This window comes from Cynocephalus volans, chromosome 12, assembly GCF_027409185.1.
Source record: "Cynocephalus volans isolate mCynVol1 chromosome 12, mCynVol1.pri, whole genome shotgun sequence".
NCBI classification, from domain to species: Eukaryota; Metazoa; Chordata; class Mammalia; order Dermoptera; family Cynocephalidae; genus Cynocephalus; species Cynocephalus volans.
The window spans coordinates 96,834,284-96,854,533 of NC_084471.1; the positions used below are offsets into that span (position 1 = coordinate 96,834,284).

The 20,250-nt window shown below is 38.3% G+C and overlaps 1 protein-coding gene across 1 annotated transcript in view; it reads right to left on the reverse strand.

Annotated features, from left to right (window-relative positions):
* The window catches only part of PTPRO (protein tyrosine phosphatase receptor type O), a 239,063-nt gene that overhangs the window by 22,784 nt on the left and 196,029 nt on the right, over window positions 1-20,250 (reverse strand). The window contains exons 16-19 of the mRNA XM_063115709.1: window positions 17,709-17,777; window positions 15,349-15,432; window positions 9,776-9,811; window positions 6,605-6,686 (exon numbers count right to left, since the gene is read on the reverse strand). Coding sequence (XP_062971779.1) covers window positions 6,605-6,686; window positions 9,776-9,811; window positions 15,349-15,432; window positions 17,709-17,777 — 271 coding nt within the window. The remainder of the gene's footprint in view (window positions 1-6,604; window positions 6,687-9,775; window positions 9,812-15,348; window positions 15,433-17,708; window positions 17,778-20,250) is intronic.

The following is a 20,250-nucleotide window of genomic DNA, read 5'->3' on the forward strand; positions in this document are numbered from 1 at the left end:
GGCTAATAATTTCTCCATACCTTACTGATTTATAGTGACCATCAAATGGAATAATTAAACTCAACAAATACTATTGAAGCACTATTGATAATGATTGGGAAATGCCTCTGGTATGGTTCTTTGCTTTGCTCTGCCTGGTTCCATAATTTCTCCTTTCTTTGCCATTTGCACTAACAGACCAACAATTCTCCTCCCTGTTCTCCACTTTGGGGATAGATCGATAAGCCACAGGAAAAAACCTGATACCAAAGAAACTGTGGAAACAGACTGAGGCTGAGGGCTGGCACACATACGGAAGCTGACTAACTGACAGAACTTAATTGTGTGTTGCCTTCCTGCTGTAAATGCTCTAAGTTGATAAGAGAGGCTTAATTGGCTGAACACTGTAAATGTGAATGCCAAGGTTGAATTACAGCAAAGCAGGAACCGAGTATATACACAAAATGCTTTGCAGTCTTTGTAATTTAGCCTGTCACTAAGTGGAAAAATCAAACACCAAGTTTCCAGTTCAGCAGCTTTGCAGTTATTTTCTTTCCAGCCATATGGAAACTCCAGAGGCTTAAATCTTCATAAAAGGAAAATATGGGGGTGATGGCCTGAAACAAACATAAATCATTTTTAAATTTCCTTTTGCCAGTTTTATTTCTAATATAATTTGTCATCTTCCCCCCCCCACGCTTCCAGGCTACACAGTCATCTGTAGTGCGTTGAGTGGCAGTCTCAAGAAAGATGTGTTCACAACCTAAGCCCTAGACCTGTGAGTGTACTTTATCTGGGAAAAGGGTCTTTTCTGATGTGATTAAGTTAAGGATCACAACATGAGATCATCCTGGAGAAGGGAAGAAAGCCATGTAAAGATGGAGGTGGAGATTAGAATCATGCAGCTGGAAGCAAGGAACCTCTGGAGCCATCAGAAGCTGAAAGAGGCAAAAAAGGACTCTCTGCTAGAGCCTTCAGAGGATGTGTGGCTCTGCTGACACAGATTTTGGACTTCAGGCTTCTACAGTTGTGAGAATAATTTCTGTTACTTTAAGCCAACAAGATTGTAGCAATTTTTTATGGCAGCCCTAGGAACTGATACAGTCACCCAAGTGCAATGGCAGTCTGTTGTGTTGGCTGTGTTTGAAACATACAAGTTTTGAAAAATAAAGTGCAAACGCATGCATATGCACTGTACTAGTCTGCTTGGGCTGCCATAACAAAATACTATAGCATGGTGGTTTAAATAGCAGAAATTTAATTCTCATGGTTCTGGAGGCTGGAAAGCCTAAAATCAAGGTGCCAGCAAGGTTAATTCCATTCTGAAGCTTCTTTTCTTGGCTTTCAGACAGCCAGCATCTCACTGTGTACTCACAAAACCTCTTCTTTGTGTGCATGCTGGGGGAGAGAAAAAGAGAGAGAGCAAGCTCTCTGGTGTCTCTTCCACCCTCATAACCTCATCTAACATTATTTCCCACCCAAGAGCCTTATCTCCAAATACCATCACATTGGGAGTTAGGGTTTCAACATATGAACTTTTGGGGGACACAAACATTCAGCCCATAACCAGCACCATCATCATCTGAGAAGAGCACAGACTGTATTCTGTTCTTAGAGTTTATAACAATGTCAGCAGGTGACAGTACTTGGCGTTAGCTCGTGCAGTCAGATGAGCTAGAGTACTAGACTTCTTGTCCAAAGGGGTAGAATAAGTGGGGGAGAAACAATTTGATCAGTGCTGTTGATGGAAGAGGTTCCATCAAGTAAAGGTCCAGTGGTATTAGACAATGTTTGGTTGCTTTTCAGGTAAACACAAAGGAAGAAGAAAGGATTTAGAACAAAGTATCTAATGAGGTTCTGTGTCACTTTCCTAGGGCTGCTATAAAGAAATACCCACCACAAACTGGGTGGCTTAACGACAGAAATTTATTGTCTCACAGTTCTGGAGCCTAGAAGTCTGAAGTCAAGGTGTCAGCAGGGCCGTATGTAGGGAAATCCTTCCTTGCCTCTTTGTAGCTTTTGATGGCTTGTTGGCAATCTTGGGCACTCCTTCGCTTGCAGCTGCATAACTCCAATCTCTGCCTTTGTCATCACATGGCATTCTCTATGTTTGTCTCTGTGTCTTCATATGCCTACCTCCTGATAAGGACGCCAGTCATATTGGAGTAAGAGCCCACCCTACTCCACTGTGACCTCATCTTAACTAATTACATCTGCAACAACCCTATGTCCAAATAAGGTCACATTCTGAGGTACTGGGAGATTAGGGCTTCAACATAACTTTTGGGGGACAAAATTTAACTCACAAAAGGAGCCCTAAAAAAAGAGTGGGGTGCAGTGAAGATGGGAATCTGCGTGGGGAATGGAAGACTAGGTAAGAAGAAAGTCAACCTCAGGAAAGTCTAGTAATAGCTAGGAGGGCCCTGGGCTCTAGGATATGATTTAGGGGCAGCACTCCCGTCACTGGACAAATCAGTAGTACAGGCCCTGGGAAAAAGAGATCAACTCTCAGCAGGAAGGAATGAGAAGACAGGAAATTCAGTGACTTCCTGGTATAAGAACTGTTGGAGAGGGTTCGAGATGACTTATTTCAACAATGACTGCAGGTAGGTCTCCAGTAAACTGGACTGAAACACAACTAAAAATAGCTGCAAATGGAGCTACTGTGAGAAATCAAAGGTCATCTCTTGTGAGCTGCATGGCAGGTAATACAGTTTTGTTTCAGTCTTTGCAGCTACATTTCTGATCAAAGATGGCAAGGGCCTTTACTAGCATCCTGGTCAAAGACAAAGCACAGAAATTAAGTGGCATGTCTCATGGGCTCTCACACTTCAAGCTCTAATATCTGGTTCTTCAAAACATTTCTCATATGAGACATAAGAAATGAGGAACTGATTCTAATCCTTGGGTCCCAAACCTCCTTAACAAAAGATGTATATTTTCATCAGAAGGATAATCAGTCTTTCCAGCAGATCCAAAATCAGATGTAGAGTAAAAAAGGGCACTTATTCAGCAAGCACAAATTAGCAACTCTTATAGCTTCACGTATGACTTATAGCTGTCTTGGTAATATATGTAAATCCAGACAGTTCCAATTTGAATAATGCTTAAAAATGAAGTAATTTCTCAATGTGAGCATGATCCTTCAATGTCAGTATCAAGATGAATACAAGTCCTAAGCATTAATACAAACAGAACAAATAACTGTTCAGCTACTGGATTTAATCAGACCCAGGTGATACAACCACCTTAGTACACTTTTGGGTTCCCATTAGAGCTAGGAACATTTTTTTTCTTAATCCTCAATTAACTATCAATATGGTTCAGGATAATTAGAGGGCTGCCATATGAAAGGGTCGACATACACCCTGAAACCAGGCATGGGAGCTCAGTGCTTCTTTGAAAATAGATGAGGAAACCCTGACACTGAACCTGAGGATGTGGGGGGTGAGGTAGAGCTGGGGGTTGGCAATGCCTGGAGTCTGTCAAAAGAAGAAGGAATTGAGTCAGACCAGTGGGGCCAATGCTTGAGCAAATGCTAGTCCCAAATATACAGTGAAAGCATGTGACTTCAAACAGACTCTCAGAAAGTAAGTTGTATTTTCCCACTGGAACATGTATACAATGTCAGGACTTGGCACCAAGTAAATTAAATATATGACCCACAATATTCTAAGAATAAAGATGCATGAACAAATCTTTATAATAAATAAAAATTCTAAATACTTCTTCAAATCATGGTGTGATGGTCAATTTTGTGTCAACTTGGCTAGGCTATAGTACCCAGTTGCTTGGTCAAACCCTAGTCCAGATGTTGCTGTGAAGGTGTTTTTTAGATGTGATTAACATTTACATCAGTCGAGTTTGAGAAAAGCAGATTACTCAACATAATGTTGCCGGGCGTCATCCAATCAGCCAAAGGCCTGAAAAGCAAAGACAGGTTCCTCAAGGAGGAAGGAATTCTGCCTCTCCGCTGCCTTCAAACTCAAGACTGCAACCTTAATGCTTCCCTGGGTCTCCAGCCTGCCAGCCCACCCTGCAGGTTTCAGGCTTGCCAGCATCCACATCTCGTGAGCCAATTCCCTAAAATAAAATCCCTCTCTCTGTACATCCTATTGGTTTCTAATATACAAGGATTATAAGGCTTGGTTGTGTCTTCATCCCACATTTAGTCCAACATTCCTCTATGGAATTCTATTGGCCTGGGACAATTCTTTGTTGTGTGGGACTGTCCCACTCCTTGAAGAACATTTAACATCCGGGTCCCTCCCCCATTAAGTATTATTATTACCCTCTTCCCAGGCCATTATAACAACCAAAAACACTCCTACATATTTCCAAATTATCTCTGGGAAACTGACTGGTACTTGCCCAGGTGAGAACCATTGATCTTATGCAACCTACACATTTTATAGGCGAAGAGACTGAAATGAGAAAATGTGATTTTTTTTTTTTCAATATTAACTAGCGGCAAAACGGTGGTGAGAATCCAGGTTTTTAGATTTCTAGTTTAGAACATTCCTAACTCTCTTATAAATCTTATGAAAGAAGACTAAATGTATTTATTTATACATTGAATGTATAAAAGCCCTCAACATGTTATAAATTGAACATTTAGCCCCTAAAATTTACAAGTCTGCTTTTTATATTTTTGTGGCATCTAAAGGTAGTATGCCAATCATTTGGTTGGTTCTCCCAGTGCCCTCTCTTTGATGGGGAATAATGTCCTCCTCTGGTTTAGCTAATTTAACCACATGGTTCCAGTACAAGCTTATGAGATTCTGCCTGCTCTGGCTGCAGTTGGTTTGAATGTGTACTGTGACCCAGGCTGATCAACCAAAATCCTCACCTGTTATTTTTCAAAATGCAACTAAGAAAGAGAGTCAATAGTTCCCTCCATGGAAACAATAGGATGTGATGCTCAGGAGTTGTTGGTGGCTGTGTTTTCCACCATGCAGTGAAAGAAAGTGAGGCCACGACAGAGAGAGAAGCAGACATGAGAAATAAAAAGAGCAGACTCCCTGCAGGGATCTGGCCCCTGGTTCCAGTCATTGCAGAGACTGAGCTGCTCCTTAATGCTCCTCATGGTTTACCTACTTCCTGTGATTATATGAGATATCAGTTTACCTTTTTATCCTTTGAATAAATCCCCGTTTCCTTTGGTCTAAACTAATTTGAATTGTTTCTATCACTCACAACTAAAAGATTCTTTTCTTTTTTCCAGAAAATGACTTATTAAAGTTTTTTATAATGATGCAATTCAGAAACACAGTAATAGTAATACCTGGGTTTGATGGCATAAACTCCAAGTTCCCACCAAGGGCATATAATCTTGAAGGAATTAAGAAAATGTGGCTTCAGTAGGGTTGAAATGTAGCTACATGATAATTTTCATCACCATGATCAGAATCATCTTGGGTTTTTGTTTGGAGTTTTGGCTTGTGTTTTCTTATAAAAAAAATCTCCCCCTTTCACTGAAATAATTTTCTGAAATGCCGTTCTCACCATAGACCTCCAATTCCAGTTGAATTTCTGTTCTTGGAGATACAGCATTTGGTGTGGCATCTATCATTTTTGATGCGCCTGCATGCAATGGATAACCAGGCAAGCTGTGTGCGATTTCTCGTGAGCAGGTGGTAGTCAGCGGGCTTTGTATTTGATAATGTATAAGAATCTTCTCACCCTCAAATTCCCTGTTAGAATATCCACACCAGGGCTACTACTTTTTGCAGACCAAAACTGTCCTTGGCTGATGAAGGGAAAGAAGAAATGAATGAGAAGAAAGAGGAAGAAGCGGCTGCTGTAAAAAGAAAGAACACTTAAGCGGCTTTATAAAAAAACTGCAGAATTTAGAAAAGTTACTTTGTCTTTCCCTTCATCCTGAGTCACTGACCGCTCGAGCCATGCTGGAGAAAGCTGAGGATGTGAGACCTATGAGCCGGGAAGTACGTGGGAAGAAGCCGTGAGCACCAGTCCACCCTCACGCTACTGACAGGCTCCTTACCTGCTCCCATCTACCCTGATGCATGGTCTCAGACTCAAAGAAATACGTGTGCTTCAGGAAAAAAGAGGTGTTGGCAATTTTTTCTTTTTCTATACAAATCATGTGTAACTCTCTCTTTCCAATTTCTCCAGGGGAACACAATAAAACCCCACAAAGAAATATTAAGTAGAATGCCAGCAGTCCTATAGGTACAAGAGCCCCACCTCAGGTTGTTACATGCCCGGGAGACAAAGGGTTAATTTCATTCATTATCCACCTTTGCTATGGCCTAAGAGGCATGAGAAACACACTAAAAATACCCTGCAAGTGAAATTCTGTCTCAGGTCTTAGGCTTCTGCTTGCTTTTGCCCTCTGTCCTCTCAATTTCCCTGGTTTTCAATCATGATTTCTCTTATGCCTAAATTTGTTCACCTCAGTACCTGCATCTCTTCTTTCCTTCCCTTCATTTGTGCCACCCAAGCCTACTACCCAAGGGTTGATGACCCTTGCTCGTCCGATCCTGCCTGTTATGCAACCACATCATAAGCACTGCCAGTGAGCAAGGGCATGACCCCAGTGCAAACCCGGCCATTCCCATGTCCTATCCGTTGCACAAGGTAGGAAGTGCTCCACTCAACTCACCTCAAACTGCAGAGAAAATTTATAGTCAGAGTCTTTGGCCATATCCTTGATGTAGGCATCAAAGTCATCCAGTTGAACCGGGCTTTGTCAAACAACACAAAGAAATGTATGTTTTAAAAATCCCGTTGATAGGTATTTACATATTGTTTAACTCATACTTCTCAAACATGGACAATTTGCTTAAAGAAAATGGAAATTCTACCTCTCAAAACTTAGCCTTCACCTTTTGCTTTTTTGGTTAAAGTCACCAGCCCCTGTTATATTGTGATTAAAAAGAGGGGCATCTATATCAAACTTTCTTGAGATAGGAGAAATTTTTAGATTTCCCCTTGGCTCTTACTCTGGCTGTACAATATTACATACGAGTGCATGTGTACTCACATATTCATGCATATGTGTTTTTTCTAGAAAACTCTGGCATTTGGGAAAGATCAAAGGATTCGATTCTGAAGACCTGTTGGAGTTACAGTTTTAATTTACTGACTGTGTGATCCTGGAGAATCACTTAATTCTCCAGAAATTCAACGTTCTCATCTATAGAACTTTATAGTTATACCTACCTCACAAGGTTGACGTTCAGTACATACAGTTATAAAGAACCTTGTCAGTTTAAACAGCTTTACAAGTATAAGGAATTGTGTGCTAGCTAGTCTCCTTAGGGCAGAGGCAGGGTCAGTAGGATGAAGAGAGAGCTCTCGGGGTCTCCCCTGAGAGAGCTATGACTAGAGGTTTGCATATCTATAAAAGTATTGAATGGCTCAGAGATACAATTGAGTAACACATCTGAGCTTATGGTTCCACATCTGTAGCGGTGCTCACCTCTACCTCTCTCTCTCTCTCTTTTTTTTTGTGGTGTATAAGAACTAAATTTATTTCTTGTAGTTTTCTGTAGCTGCTTATCTCTTCTAGAGCCTACCTATGCAAACTTGCCCCCTAAAGCTGCTCTCTGCTTTGGAAGACCACACTCTGTCATCTACCCCAAGCCTTTCCATCTTCGTGGGGCCCATATAGCTGACTTTCCCTTAGTCTTGTGGCATGTTGCTTATATCATCTCCCTGTGGTCTTATGTCCTATTAGCAAATACAGAATATTTAATAGATATTTGTTTAAAATTGTTGATTAGCTAATTGGATAGATGCACTTATGTTGAGATTTTATGTTCATATTTCCCTGATGATACATTTAAATTTTAATGTTTTTACAAATAATAATAACAATAATGACTCATATTCAGAATACACACTATATTTCATAAATATTCACATATGTTATCTGACATGGACAACATGAGCCTCATGCTTCAGAGGAGAGAGCCAAGGCCAAGAGAGTTAAGTGAGAGTCCAATGTCCCATGGCTACTGAGTGGTAGAACCATGACTAGAATCCAGGCAGAACGGGTCCTGGTTCAAAGATTGCCCCCCTTCAAATTTATCTTTCTAAAAGAATGGCTACCGTGGGGCTCCTGCCCTGGCATGAAGTCCATTAGAACTGCACTCTCTGGCCACTGTCTTCCATAGGGCTTGACCTTGAAGTTGGATTTAACAATTCTAGTGTTAATCCTGTTACTAGGAAAATGGGAGCATGTACAGGGAAGGCAAATCAGAGAAAATACTTATGGATTAGAAAAAGCAAAAGCAAGAGGCAGAGGGAAAAGAAAGACAGAAGAAGGCCCAGGAAGTGGAAGAAAGAACACAAGGGATAAGGAGGAAAATGGTACGGAGAGAAGAAAGCTGGGAGGGAGCAGAGACCAGCAGGATGAATACTTAGAGGGAAAAGGGGGACAGGGGGTGAAGGAAGGGAGTGAGGGAGTGAAGACAAGTGCAGATACAAAAGGGGAACCAAGGGCACGTGGCAAGGCACCTGGAGTGAGAGAGGAAAGGCGGAGAGAAGGCAGACGGGAAGGTGAGGGAGAGAGCCTCCCATGAGATGGTGCTTACAGGAGGTGGGAGGATTGGAAGGAAACGGGAAGTGGGAAGGAGGAAGCTGTTGGATGTGAAGGTTTGGCTTGTGGGGAGGTTCTGCCACTCCCAAACCCTATCCAATGTTTTGTCCAGATCTTATTTCTCTTTCACATCTCTGCCTGGGTCCTGGAAAGGGCAAGATCTGATAGAGTCTCCCCTTTTCGTCCTGACAGTCTGTCCTCTAAAGGCTGTAGTCTATGCCTCTCTATCTTACTTAATGTTCCAATCAACAGTTTTGGGTACAAAGCCTTTCCGTGTCTGTCACATCAGCCCTTTCCGGTGACAGTACCTCTCCTCTATTGAGTCTGGTCTTGTCTCTCCCGCATCAATCGGTGCATGTCAATGAAATGTATGCTGATTTGAAATAGACTTGGGAAAAATTATTCTTTATCTACATGTGCCATAAAATGATATGCCACTCGAGGCTAAATAGAAATATCTTTTACATCAGCTTTTCTTTTGGATTATTTCATGGATTACTCCATGATTGTTTTCCATAAGTATGAATGCCATAGATTTGGCTGGACCCCCAATTTTCTCCTTGTACCGATTCATCAATGTTTTATCCTGCACAAGTATCAAGAATTATGCCTATTTACAAGAATGTTCCACTCTTTCTTTATAGGTGGAGTTTTAACTAAGAAAGTCCTGGAAGTGATAATCTAACAGGCTTTTGAAATCAACTGATAGTTAATTTTCACCCGCCAGAATCATAATTCTAATGACAGTTCAGTAGATGAGAAATACCACAGGCTAGCTAGAATCATTATCTTTTCTCTTAATTATAAAGGTTTCCTGAGACAGTATTATCAAAGCATTTTTGACATCAAATAGAGCAAAAGCTTTTCCCTGCAATATACAGAATTTCAAAATACAGAATGAGGGGTTTTGTGCTTTGATGTAGCTAGATATTAGGTTTTCAAATATTTAGAACACCACACTTCCTTCTGCAAGACTTTTATAATTCTTAACAACAGATTCTTTCTCAGGTTTGATGAACATCGCCCTTATTCCTGACGTGGTTTCTGTGATACCTTTTCTTTTGCCATTCATAGGTGTAAATACACCAACGCATGTGGTGCTTAACTCTCATAACCAACACTCTCCACTTCCTTGGCATCCCATCTAGTTGAAGACAAGCCACCTTTTTAATCTGGAAAGTCAAGATTGTTATGAAAATCTTTTTAAGGGAAATGGTAAGAAAAACTTACTTAGTCAGTTTCCTCTTCTTTAAACCGTTTTTACTCCTGAGAATTAAGGAAAAAAGACAAATTTATCTGGGCAAAAGAATTGATTATCCTAATGATTAAACTTGAAGAGCTTTAAATAATTACATCAGACACCTCAATTTTATTTAATTTTCATTAAACATACCTCAGGTTTGTTTAATCACTTTTCATTAAATAAGAAGATAATGATAACCATTTCAGATTCATTTTTTTAAAACTCTGTTAGACTGCAGAAACATATCTGTACTTTATATTTCAGGTATGCCAAAAACTGAGTTCAGGAAATATAATTTCTTGCTCCTAGTGATTAAGCTACTAACATATTTTGTAAATATATAGAAGTATCTCCCTGCCTGAATACTACAGGTTCTACAGGTGGGAAGGAAGAATTGGAGAGTAAATGGGAGAACTAATGATGAGAGGGTGAAATATTGGTTTCTTAAAGACTAAAATAACCTTTTCTGCCATTTCACTGGGGATGTGAATTAGTTTTATCAGTGTGGGCATGTATCTTATATAATTCGACTATGGCATTTTTCTCATTCAAATTTGAACTAGTTTTGAACTATCTGAAGAAATGGACCTATTACTTGCTCATTCCTAATTCATTACTAGTCTGTAAGCTCAAACACAGAAAATGCTGATGAATGCTTCTGTTAATTACATTTGTTTATGGGGTATTCAGGGCAATCATTTTCATTCAACAAGTAAGATAACTAACCTAAGTTAGTTGATGCTAAGATCGTATCTATTGAAACACTGTGATTGTATTTTTATTGTCTTATATAAATGATAAATATTGAAACATGATTGAGTGTATGAGTGACACGATAGTAAACACTTTTACAAGTACTTTCAAATGTCTTTAAATATTTTTGATGGAAGCGCTCACATTTTCAGAAAATGGACAGTCTATAGTAAGTACATAACCAGTTGTGACCTTAGTATTCTCATGTACCAAAATATTTATTTACATTTAAAATTTTGAATGTTTGGATACGTCCACTCCCTCCACTTTGAGAGAAATAAAGTACTAGTTCAGCAGAACGAAGCACCACTTTCTCTCAGAGTGCTTTCAAAGCACTTTTCCAATGGGGTATTCCTCATGCTGCAGGATCATTGCTTGTGTATATACCCCATGCCAGACTCTCATCTCCTCCCAAGCTGAGCATAGCAGATGGGGCACATAGTGGGTGGTTAATAGATGCTTATTTAACTGAATTGAAGCAAAACACCTTTGCCATGTTACTCTCACGATTTCACTTAATGACTCAAATAAGAATTTGATACTGGACTGGGGTGTGTGAGGTCCCGGTTGGGGAAAGGGACTTGTGGAGAAAGAGGCGTAAGGTAGGTCAGGAAATGTAGGGAAACGTCCATAAAGACAAGTGGTGGTTGTGCTTGTCAGGTAGTTTTTACTTCTTTTCACTTCGAAGTGAGGACAATCGATTCAGTAGTTCCTGTTCTATTTTTTTTTCTCCCTCATCCTCTTCGTCTTCCAGACTCAGGATTTAGAAGGAATAAACATTCTGGTTTTTACTCTGCCTCTCCCTCATCCCCTCAAAACCCACTGTAGTGTTGGACATAGCTGTATCATATAGGTATTTGGGAACCTAAAGAAATAACTATTGATCATTTTTCATTCGGCTCTTGTGATGGTAATTTAGTTAACTTTAGGAATTGCATTTACTTTGTGTAGTAAGAGCCAACTGCCTTAGTGCTTTAAGAAAGCAGAATGCCAGTATAGATGGCTAAGAGCTCTGCTAAAGTCAGGAGGCTGCCAGCATATTTTGTGATTGGGAGTGGAAAAAAACATACTTTTCTTTCCAAACAGACTTCAAGGGAAACTAGGAAGAAACAAACGTATGTGAGAGGATGACACTGAATAAATTCAGTGCTGAAATATTAAGCTGCTACTATTCAACAGCTGTGTAGAAACCTGATTCACAGAGAAGCACATTTTTTTCTTTCAGTCTCATTCACTATTGAATGAACACTCAATACAATGTAAAATTCTACCACATTTTATATGACACATTGCCACACACTTATTGTATGTATTGTACTTATTGCATGTCATACACTTATTGTCATGTGTGTCTTCGTGATTCGCATACAACTTTTATTGTTCTATTCAGATCTTGCTGAATTTCTGCAGATTCCAAAGGGTTCCTGTATCCTAAGGCTGTGGAACATGGCAAGATTGAATTAAGAGTCTCCACAGCAACGCTGATAGAATTTTTCTACATTTTCAATTGCTGGGCTAATTCCAAGACTGAAAGGAGGGGAAAATTCACCTGCAAACATGTAAATTAAGGCTTGCTAGCAACTTTAACTTCAGCACATTATGAAAAGAGCTAGTGTGTGTGCATGTTACAGTGAAGAGTATCAGCTTTTTGTTGTAAAAGATTTTCCAACTAACTGATAAATAACACCTATCAGACATACTGAATATGTGCATACAGGATCACACTCTTTCATTTTTCTCTTTCACTCACATTAGGTAAGATTCAAGACCCTAATGACTTTAATAAGTTAAAGTGCATTCTTCATAGGTTCTTAGTGATTATGACGGTCTTGGAAAGCTGGCCAAGCTGGAATTCATTCCAAAGAACATGAGGCAATGGCAGAGACATGGAGTTTATAATGGTTAAAACAAAACAAAGTAAAACTCTATAAGCCACCAATTTCATAAAAGTGCTACTTACTCTTTCATGAGCTAAACCAAAATCATCCCCAAATCTTAAAAAGTTCTTCAGGGGTTGTATCATTCTCCAAACAGAGCATGCGATAGCCATGAGTAAAGCAGGATTTTAAACTCAATGCTGCTTCATACTGAAAATGCCAACTGTTTAGGATTTAGAACAGGCAGATGAATCCCTGAGTATAGTATGAAGGTGGCTATGGTAGCAAAAAAACGTAATAGTACTGAATCTAGATAGAGCTAGTTTAAATTAGATGATTTTTCTCAATAGGAAACACACTCTGAGGTCACTAAAGTCAGAAATCCTTGCAGAATATAATCCTGAGACTAACCTAACTGGGCACCAATGCTCCACACTGATTCTGCTACCACCCGGAGAAAAGATTTCGGCAACACTATGAACGAGAGAAAGAGTCTCTTGATTTCCACAGAAACCACTAGAAGCATCAGGGTTTTTTTTAGAAAGTCCACCAAACATCTTTCTAGGAAATGTACAATTTAGGGAGGAAGATGGACAGTGTGTTAGGAAGTGTGTGCTGGTGAAGGTTCTGGTATTCACAGCTGTTGTTAACAGGGTGGATGAAATATGAAGACAAATTCATCTGAAGGAGGATTAAAAATGGCTATTTAGCAAATGAAAGCAGGGGAAAATATCCACAAGTTATTAGATGAAGCAAACGGTAGGGAATTTGAATGAGTACTGAGCTGTGCTTTAGGAGCAGCGACCTTGAATTTTACTTCTTTCCTGTCTGGTATAGCACAAGCCTAAGGCTGAGAACATAGTTCACTGGTTGGTATCAGTGAAATGGACCGAAAGTGACAGAAAGCATGGGGCTCTATGTGTGGCCTTCTCTACTCATCCGAGATAACAATTTACAGTCTAAGGAAGATTCTTCTAAAAATACCGAAGGGTTTTTTTCCCTGCCTAACTTGGGTCTCAAGCTAGTTGATTACTACTATAAATAGCAGACGTTGAAGAGGTTGCTTCAAAATTTGAAGTGTGAAGATGTGTTCATTGGCAAGACCTATTATGAAAGACATGCAAATAAGCACAGGCCCACCTGATATAAGTTTAAAAACAAACTGTGGAAAACGAGAACGTATGAGAGAATTAGGCAGGCAAATGAATATAATACGAGGGTACTTCAAAAAGTTCATGGAAAAATGGAATTAAAAGATAATATGGGGGTAGGGGGAAGGGGAGAGATTGGATAAGGGAATAAAGAATAAGTATGATTTGTAACAATGAATATGCTAAAAACAGGAAGATAATATGAGTCTTTCCATAACTTTTTGAAGACCCCTCGTATTAAATGTATCTTTCTTATGTTTTAATAGAAATCTGTGGCAGATACTTTAAGGGAATTTGCTGCAGTATTCTAATGATAGGTAGACTACTTGAGGGTTATTAGTAGACGTTGAGTTAAAAGTAAATGTTTATTTCGAAGGTCAAAATGGAATTTATGTGCCCAGCTCATACCTGAAAACTATCTGATGTTAAATACTGAAAATACCAAGCTGACTATGAGGGAGCCTTATACAGAAAACTGTAATAACAATAAACTTAGAGCAACAACTAGTGGGTCCTCATCACTCAGTAAATTCCTCCGACTTTACTATTTACACATCATTATTTACCTTGTTTCAAAAGCTTTCCTCTAATGTCTTTTTTTTTTTAAAGAAAATATGAATTCTAGTATTAAAAATCTCTATTTTGCAGAAGTCCTTTTTCATATGCCTTCCATTGCAACTTGAAATCCTCAGTTCTATCAGCTGGATTTATTCTGTCCTTGGAAGAGCTGGAGAACATTTGATCCATTGTTTTTTTGAATAAATAACTCCCCAGATTGCTTTTCATCTTTTTTTTCCTTCAATGGGCCATTTTTCCAGTCCCTGAGATATTTTTATTGCTGTCTTCTGAGTCCTTCTCAAGTTGTACACATTCATGGATCTGTGTGTACGTAATTTAGTACCTAAACACCATGTATTAATGCTTAAGGATAATGACTATTTTTTCAGTTCCCTGGAAACTGCTACCTTTTCCTTATGGCTCAAGAAAAGAAATAGTACCTTTTAATATTTTAGTCTCAGAATTCAAGGTTGTTATTAAATATGAGAAAAACTGAAAAGGATACTTTTCAAGATTTGATTATTAAAATGATTTAGAAATCAAGAAAATAAGAAATTCAAGGAGGCTTCTTTTTTACAGAAGAAAGAATAGATTTCAGAGAGACCTGGGTTTGGAACCTGTATTTTTTATATTGTAGCATGTGATATTAAGACAGTTAATCTCCTTAAGCCTCTATTTCCATATCTCTAAGATAGGACTAATAATACTCTGTACAGTATTGGGGGGAGAGTCAAATAAGATGATTATATGAAGAGGCTTATACACAGTCAGCTGCTCGATATTCACTGGGTTAGCATTATTATAAAAACAAGGAGGCACCAAATGCAGAGTATGGACTCTGATTTCTCAATCTTAATGCATTTCTACCTTCTTGGAAATAGGGAGCTCACTGATGGAGGGCGCTGGTAATGAAAATAAAAAGCATCATTTACAAATATGAGAGGTCAGTGTTTGACTCAGTGAAGAAACAAATGACTAGTAATCAGTGCAACAAAAGCTTGCCAAGAGCATCATGAGAAGAAAATGTATTGGGAAAACATTACAGTTAGCACCTTGTTACCATTAACTTCTTTAATCCACTTCAATACGTGATTAATAATTTTAGATGCTGCCAAACACATAAAGTAATTAAAAAGAAATTTTCCTTTCTGTTTACTTCTTGAAAGGTAACTTTTAAAGACTTTGGGTTAGGTAAACAGTAAAAAAAAAAAAGTCACTTACCAAGGATTAATATAAAATGCCAAAAGATAATCAGTCCAAAGACATGAGGGTAGCAGGGTTAAGAAAGCAAATATACTCCTACGCCTGTGAGCATTAATAGATAACAGATGTAAAGATGAAAAAGTGGCAAGAGTTAGTAATATAAACTGTGAACAGATATCAGTAAATTACCTACTTGGATATGACAAGCACCTTAATTACAATTAAATATTATTTCATTCTGTGAAACTTAAATGTGAGGGCTTAAGTGTTACAATACTGACAAAATCCGTTTTTATTCACACACGACCTCATTGTCATCAGATATATTTCTTTCAACTTGCTTTTTGTCAATTAATGTGCTATCAGGTGATTACATTTTGCATGCAGTTAAATGAGGCTCGTAAATGCCTCATTAGTTATCTTGAGTCTTATTCTTGGATATTATCCTTCCTGTGCTCGAGTCTATTTTAAGAAACCTCTATAACATCATTTGATAGTTAAAGCAGCTTGTGTGAGAAAAATAAATGGTCAGTTTATGTACACTGACTCTGGCGAAGACTAAGCTTTTGGGACAAATTCATCATAGATTGATTGCCCTACTAGGTGTGACTTTCTATGTTATTTCTTAGTTTAAATTATGACATAATTTCTAAAAATAACCCTTAAAACAGCGGTTTGATATGATACTCAGGTATCATCCATTCAAAATAAGTAGCTCATCAGCTGCCTGATCTGTAATTTCACTGATATTCAGCTGAGTGGGAGTAAAATTATTTAGTGTCATTTTAATCCGAATTCAGATTGTTGATTTAAAATGCCTGGTTTGAATCCAAGTTCAACTATTCAAACCACTTGTAAAACAGAACATCTACTAATGAAGATTTAAAAATATCCTGTGCCTGCATCTATAATTATTCTGAGAATTAGAGGGGAAAATGCTGTCACCTTGTCACTTTAGTTGTTACAAATCCCCACTGAGATATCTATTCTCAGCCCAAAAATGTCAGTGCTGGCCAAATTGTCTTTGCCAAGAGCTGTGGGAGAATTCACTTGATTTTACAGAAAGGTCCTCAAGTGAATTCTCTTTTTGCCTCAGTTTTTCCATAACAGGTCTCCCATAAATTCTATAAATTGTGACTGGCATGCATGGCTCTCATGACTCACAAGTATAATTGGATCATTTCCTAGATGGGCCTCTCCGACTGGCTTTCTCAGTGTGGGCCAGGCAAGAAACAAGCGTCAATCAATCTTGTAATCTTGGAATGTGTGCTAATATATTTGAACAAACTTAGTAATGTTTCAGAACTTTTCACCATCGAGGTTTATGGGTTTCTCTTTTTTCGCAGTTGGATTAATTGTACTGTAATAGCAAAATATTCTATTAACGTTAAAATTTAAAAGTGGCACAACATAGTATCTTGTTATAAAGAATCTTGTTTCAACCAGATTTTCAACTGGAGTGGGCATAATTTATATTTAAATAAAGCCTTCCCTCTCTCATTGAGTCTGTTGAGTAAAGTTTACTATCTCACACATCTATTTCTTTAAGATTAACCATTTTGGGGTGTAAGAAACAAAAAAAAAAATCACTTACCAAGGATTAATATGAAATATATACATTTAAATACTTTGCACAGTTTCTTACAAAAGAAACAAGCTAGACCATGTAAGTAGTGCTTGCTTCATGATAAACGTTTATTTGATAGTAATTTCTTTGGTATTGATTGAACTGGATAGGATTGTTAATTCTCATGTGTCCTTGTTAGGTATAATGTCAACAGATTTAATCTTTTGACAATGCTTTTTTTTAAATTCTCAAAACACCTCCTCCCTCCAGGTCCTTGAAACTCAAGCATAAAGAAAAATGGACCTTGTTTTCTTATGGTACATCCCTAGCCTTAGTATTTATTTACCTGTATGTATGAGAGTTGAGAGCCCTGGGCTTACACTTCTCCTTCACTTTTGAACAGAAGTGCTGGGTCATATCCCAGGCACTGAAATGGGAACTTCAAATGGAGATGCTGCCCTGTCTCATGCTGCTTCCCAGAAGCCTGTCCTGGTGCCTGAGCCACCACTTGCTCAGTGTGGTTCCTGCTCTAAATCCCTTCTTCAGCGCAGTTATGGGATCCTTGCATGACTCTTTTACTCCTTTGTCTCATATAATAAATACAGCTCAGACTATCACATTTTCTCTACTTCGAAATTATATTAACCTTATATAAACCACTATATTCTATGAAGATCTAGCCATTAAAATTTCACTGTCACTGAAATTATGAAACAATAATCAGACAAAGCCACTTATCCCCTAAAGATGGTAAAAATCAAGTTTGGAGCACACACGGGCATGGCTAGGCTAGTTCCACAGCGAGGCTCACCAGTTGTATGGAAGCTTTCCATCTCTCTCCAAGGATGCAAAATTGACAAATGTTCCAGCTCCACATTCCCTGTTTGAAAGGGACCACAAAGTCAAGGTTACTGCTTGACAGAACACTTTACCTTGACAGCACTGAATTAGAAAAAAAAAAAGTAATATAAATTCCATGTTTGCCTTTCGCATGCAATGCAAAACAGAAAGACAAAACAAAATGAAACAATCTTTTGCAAGGTTGCAAATCAAGTTACTTGAGGTGAAAAGACCCAGTTTATAATCCTTTCCAAAGGATGATCATGATCCTAAAATAAATCTTTGAACTATTTGGGGTATAAATTTTTTTAAAATTTTAATTTATCAATACACAGTGTAGTTGGGTTTTGTGTCCTTTTACAATTCCTCTCCCCCCTTCCTCTCTCCCCTACTGCTGCCCATCAACATCATACCTGTTCACTTGCCTTAACAAGGAATTGTGATTGTTGTGTCTCCCCCCCATTTATTTGTTTGTACATTTACTTATTTATTTATTTTTAGCTCCCACAAATAAGTGAGAACATGTGGTATTTCTCCTTCTGTGCGTGGCTTAGTATAGTTTTCTCTAAGTCCATCCATGTTGCTGCTAATGGTAGCATTTCATTCCTTTTTATAGCAGAGTAGAATTCCACTGTGTAGATATACCACAGTTTTCATATCCACTCATCCGATGATGGACATTTGGGCTGGTTCCAACTCTTGGCTATAGTAAATAGTGCTGCAATAAACATGGGAGTATAGATATCCCTTTGGCATGATGATTTCCATTCTTCTGGGTATACACCCAGCAGTGAAATAGCTGGGTCATATGGGAGACTTATCTGTAGTTGTTTGAGGAGCCTCCATACCATATTCCATAAAGGCTGCACCATTTTTCAGTCCCACCAACAGTGTATGAGGTTTTCTTTTTCTCCACAACCTTGCCAGCATTTATCATTCTCAGTCTTTTGGACATTAGCCATCCTAACTGGAGTGACATGGTATCTCGAAGTGGTTTTGATTTGCATTTCCTAAATGCTGAGTGATGTTGAGCATTTTTTCATGTGTCTATTGGCTACTCATATATCTCCCTTTGAGAAATGCCTATTCAGCTCCTTTGCCCATTTTTTAATTGGGTTATTTGTTTTTTTGCTGTAAAGTTGTTTGAGTTCCTTGTATATTCTGGATATTAATCCTTTGTCAGATGTATATTTTGCAAATATTTTCTCCTACTCTGTTGGTTGTCTTTTCAACTGTTAATTATTTCTTTTGCTGGGCAGAAGCTTTTTAGTTTGATATAATCCCACTTGTTTACTTTTCCTTTGGCTGCCTGTGCTTTTGTGGTCATATTCATTAAGTCTGTACCAAATCCTACTTCCTGGAGTTTTTCCCCTATGTTTTCTTTGAGGAGTTTTATTGTTTCAGGATGTATATTTGATTCTTGATTTTGGTATATGGTGGAGGTACGGGTCTAGTTTCATTCTCCTACATATGAATATCCAGTTTTCCCAGCACCATTTAATGAAGAAGCAGTTTCTTCCCCAGTATGTAGACTTGGTGTCTTTGTCAAAGATCAGATGGCTGTAGGTATATGGGTTGATTTCTGGATTCTCTGTTCTATTCCATTGATCTATGTGTCTGTTTCTATGCCAGTACCATGCTGTTTTGGTTATTATCACTTTGTAGTATAGTTTAAAGTCAGGTAGTGTTACACTTACAGCTTTATTTTTTTTTGTTCAAAATTGCTTTGGCTATTCATGGTCTTTTGTTATTCCAAATGAATGTTAGGATCATTTTTTTTCCATTTCAGAGAAAAATGTCATTGGAATTTTGATGGGGATTGCATTGAATCTGTAGATCACTTTGGGTAGTATGGACATTTTCACAATGTTGATTCTTCCAATCCAAGAGCATGGGATATCTTCCACCTTCTTGTGTCCTCTTTAATTTGTCTCAACAGTTGTTTGTAGTTCTCATTGTAGAGATTTTCCACACCCTTGGTTAATTTTATTCCTAAGTATTCCATTTTTTTGGTGGCTATTGTAAATGGGCTAGCTTTCTTGATTTCTTTTTCTGCATGCTCACTATTGTAGTATAGAAATGCTACTGACTTTTGTGTGTTAAGTTTGTATCCTGCAACTTTGCTGAAATCATTTATCAACTCTAAGGGCTTTTTTTGTAGAGACTTTAGGCTGTTCAATATATAGGATCATATCATCTGCAAACAGGGACAGTTTGAGTTCATCTTTTCCAATCTGGGTGTCCTTTATTTTCTTGTCTTCTCTGATTGCTCTTGCTAGTACTTCCAGCGCTATGTTGAATAGGAGTGGTGAGAGTGGGCATTCTTATCTAGTTCCTGTTATTAAGGGAGAAGCTTTCAGCTTTTCCTCATTCAGGATGATATTGGTAGTGGGCTTTTCATATATGGCTTTAATTGTGTTGAGATACTTTCCATCTATAGCCAACTAGTAGAGAGTCTTTATCATGAACAAGTGTTGAATTTTCTGCATCTATAGAGATGATCATGTGGTTTT